At 44.6% G+C, this 3358-nt stretch overlaps 1 protein-coding gene across 1 annotated transcript in view; it reads right to left on the reverse strand.

Annotated features, from left to right (window-relative positions):
- Nucleotides 1–994: 994 nt before the first annotated feature.
- The window catches only part of LIX1L (Lix1 homolog (chicken) like), a 22665-nt gene continuing 20301 nt past the window's right edge, over nt 995–3358 (reverse strand). The window contains exon 5 of the mRNA XM_011951317.1: nt 995–1551. Coding sequence (XP_011806707.1) covers nt 1309–1551 — 243 coding nt within the window. The 3' untranslated portion in view covers nt 995–1308. The remainder of the gene's footprint in view (nt 1552–3358) is intronic.

The raw sequence follows: 3358 nt of genomic DNA on the forward strand, positions 1-3358 counted from the left end.
AACATGGTGAAACCCCGTCTCTACTAAAAATACAAAAATTAGCTAGGCGTGGTGGCGTGTGCCTGTAATCCCAGCTACCGGGGAAGCTGAGGCAAGAGAATCACTTGAACCCTGGAGGCAGAGGTTGCAGTGAGTCGAGATCGCCCCATTGCACTCCAGCCTGGGCAACAGTGTGAGACTCCATCTCCCAAAAAAAAAAAAAAAAAAACCACACACACACAAATAACTGCAGTCTCCCAAGGTGTCAATTAGGAAGTGCTAAAAACTAAAGTCTCATTTAATTTTCCTGATCAACTCATGTTCTAATAATTAATGTGGAAGAAGAGGAAAGAAAGAGAAAACAAATGAGAATCTAAGGTAGTAAACAGCAGCAACTTAGCGGGAATAAGGGGAACATGGTTCTCACTAACCAAATAGGACTGATAATGCTTCCAAAAAATAAAATATTGGGCGAAGGGAAATATGGAAATATGTTTTACCTTCTACTAATAGCTGCAGGCAGGAAGTTCTAAACGCAGGGTTTAACTAAGCTGGGTGAGCAGGGGAGATGTGCAGAGGGAATACTGAAAGATAATTAGTTTCAACCATAACCCCCATCTACTGTAGAGTATATCCAGAAATCTAGACTACTAGTATGGTATACATATGCCCTAGAAGCAACTTAGGTAGTAAAGTCCCATGAATTGTTTGTAATTTAACTTGTCCCTGGGCAGTTTCTTAGGAGTGGCTTCAGAAGCAAGATCTCTACTTCTTTCAGAATAGTAAGGTAGGGAAGGAAGGCTCAAAACAAAGTGGAAATTTGGAGGCAGAGAAGGAATAAGGTAGTGGTGGGGAGGAAAGGGATAGCAAGCAGGTTCAGTTCAAGAACTAAAGGCAAAATCTTCATACTCATACCCTGTTTGAGTCCAAGAGGAAGCAGGAATGAGAGTAAGAGTGGGGCATATAATCCTTATTCAAGCTGCTGATATTTGAAAAGAAGGAGACATGAACACTTGAGTTAATCTTTTAGTGCTACTGAAATAACTACACAGTTAATCTGGAAGTTTAAGAGCTAACAAAGCTTCAAAGACAACCTGCTCTTTCTTGTAAAGTGAACTGAAGATGTTTCAAATAAAACTACATCCAAAAACTGGAAGTAAGAAAAGGGATCTCTTAGCAAATAGGAATCTAGGTGTAGAATCTATACACATATATATATATTTTTAAAGTATAAAATTGAGAAAGTATGTACAAAAAATCATCCTAAATCTTAGAAAGGAGACATACAAAAAAGGCTGTGGAAAGGCTGGGGAGTATGTGGGTGGATGCCTAGCAGTTGGAAGAATGCATATTGCCCAACTGCCCAGCAGCCAGCACGAGAATATCTTTCTTCTCCTTGTGGAAGCGCAGCTCCTTGCCTGCCAGTCGGGCTTCATCCAGCTCCCGCTCAGTAGAGGCCAGCTCTCTAGAGAGTGCCCCTGGCACACTCTGCTCCCGGCTCACCCAGTCCAAGGCCATTTGGTGGCGAATATCATCATCCAGGGCCCGGTGCGAATAATGAGCCAACACCTCCTAGTAGGGGAGGGGAATGTGAACAGCATTGAGAAGGTAAAGGTTCATATCATATACCACACTGACCCAACTGGGATTAAGAACTCAGTTTTTGGCCGGGCACGGTGGCTCAAGCCTGTAATCCCAGCACTTTGGGAGGCCGAGGCGGGTAGATAGTTTGAGTTCAGGAGTTCAAGACCAGCCTGGGCAATATAGCAAGACCCATCTCTACAAAAAATTTAAAAAGAATTAGTTGGTTGTGGTAGTGTGTGCCTATAGTCCTAGCTACTCTGGAGGTTGAGGTGGGAGGATTCCTTGAGCCTGGGAGGCGGGGTTGCAGTGAGCCAAAATCACACCACTGCATTCCGGCCTGCTCATTAGAGTGAGACCCTGTGTCAAAAAAAAATTTTTTTTAAACTCTGGGAAATGCTGCTAAAGGTAAAGATAGTTCAGTGATGGCTTAAGCAAGGGAGTATCACAGTCATAAATATTTTATAAAGAATATGACAGTAGTGTGGAAGATGTTAAGAATGGAGGTGAAGACCAGCTAGGAAGCTATTTGTAGTGATCCAGTCTGGAGATAAGAAAGGACCAAACCTAAACTAAGGCAGTAAATATGGACAAAACATATTAGGAGGTAGGCCAGGCACAGTGGCTCACACCTGTAATCCTAGCACTTTGGGAGGCCAAGGTGGGCGGATCACCTGAGGTCAGGTGTTCGAGACCAGCCTGGCCAATATGGTGAAACCCCATCTCTACTAAAAATTTAAAAATTCGCCAGGTGTGGTAGTGGGTGCCTGTAATCCCAGCTACTTGGGAGGCTGAGGGAGGAGAATCTCTTGAACTCGAGAGGCAGAGGATGCAGTGAGCTGATACTATACCATTGTACTGGGTGACAAGAGCAAAACTCCGTCTCAAAAAAAACAACTTACTAGGAGGTAGACTCAACAGTAGTGACTGATTAGATTATGGTAGAGAAGAGTTGAGGGCAGATCTGAGGTGTGTGGCTTAGGTAACAGCGTAGATAATAATTCTAATAGATCGGCCGGGCATGGTGGCTCACGCCTGTAATCCCAGCACTTTGGGAGGCCGAGGCAATTGGATCACCTGAGGTCAGAAGCTCGAGACCAGCCTGGCCAACATGGTGAAACCTGGTCTCTACTAAAAATACAAAAATTAGCCGGGCGTAGTGGTGGGCGCCTGTAATCCCAGCTACTCGGGAGGCTGAGGCAGGGGAATCGCTTGAACCCAGGAGGCAGAGGTTGCAGTGAGCTAAGGTCACACCATTGCACTCCAGCCTGGGGGACAAGAGCGAGACTTTGTTTCAATAATAATAATAATAATATGAATAATAGATCTAGAGAGTCCAAGAGGAATCAGTAGAGAGAAATGTATTTTATTTTGGATGTTTCAAAGTGCTTTTGTCATATTCAGGTGGTCATGTCCAGTATGTGGAAAGTAAATGTAAAAGCTTAAAACAGGTTGGGGAGGATTTGAGAGTCATGTGTATAGTGGAGTTCAAGCCACCATAATGGGTGAGATTGCCAGTGGTAGTAGGTAGAGTTGAGGAGAAAGGGCCAAGGACAAAGTCCAGGTTAAATGTCTGCAGAAAGGGAAGCAGGCTGCCTTGTGCAATCATTTCTACCACCCCAAAAATGCTAATAAAAATTCTTTTTTTAGGCTGGGCGCGGTGGCTCAAGCCTGTAATCCCAGCACTTTGGGAGGCCGAGACGGGCGGATCACGAGGTCAGGAGATCCAGACCATCCTGGCTAACACGGTGAAACCCCGTCTCTACTAAAAATACAAAAACTAGCCGGGCGAGGTGGC

This window comes from Colobus angolensis, unplaced genomic scaffold, assembly GCF_000951035.1.
Source record: "Colobus angolensis palliatus isolate OR3802 unplaced genomic scaffold, Cang.pa_1.0 Scaffold317, whole genome shotgun sequence".
NCBI classification, from domain to species: domain Eukaryota; kingdom Metazoa; phylum Chordata; class Mammalia; order Primates; family Cercopithecidae; genus Colobus; species Colobus angolensis.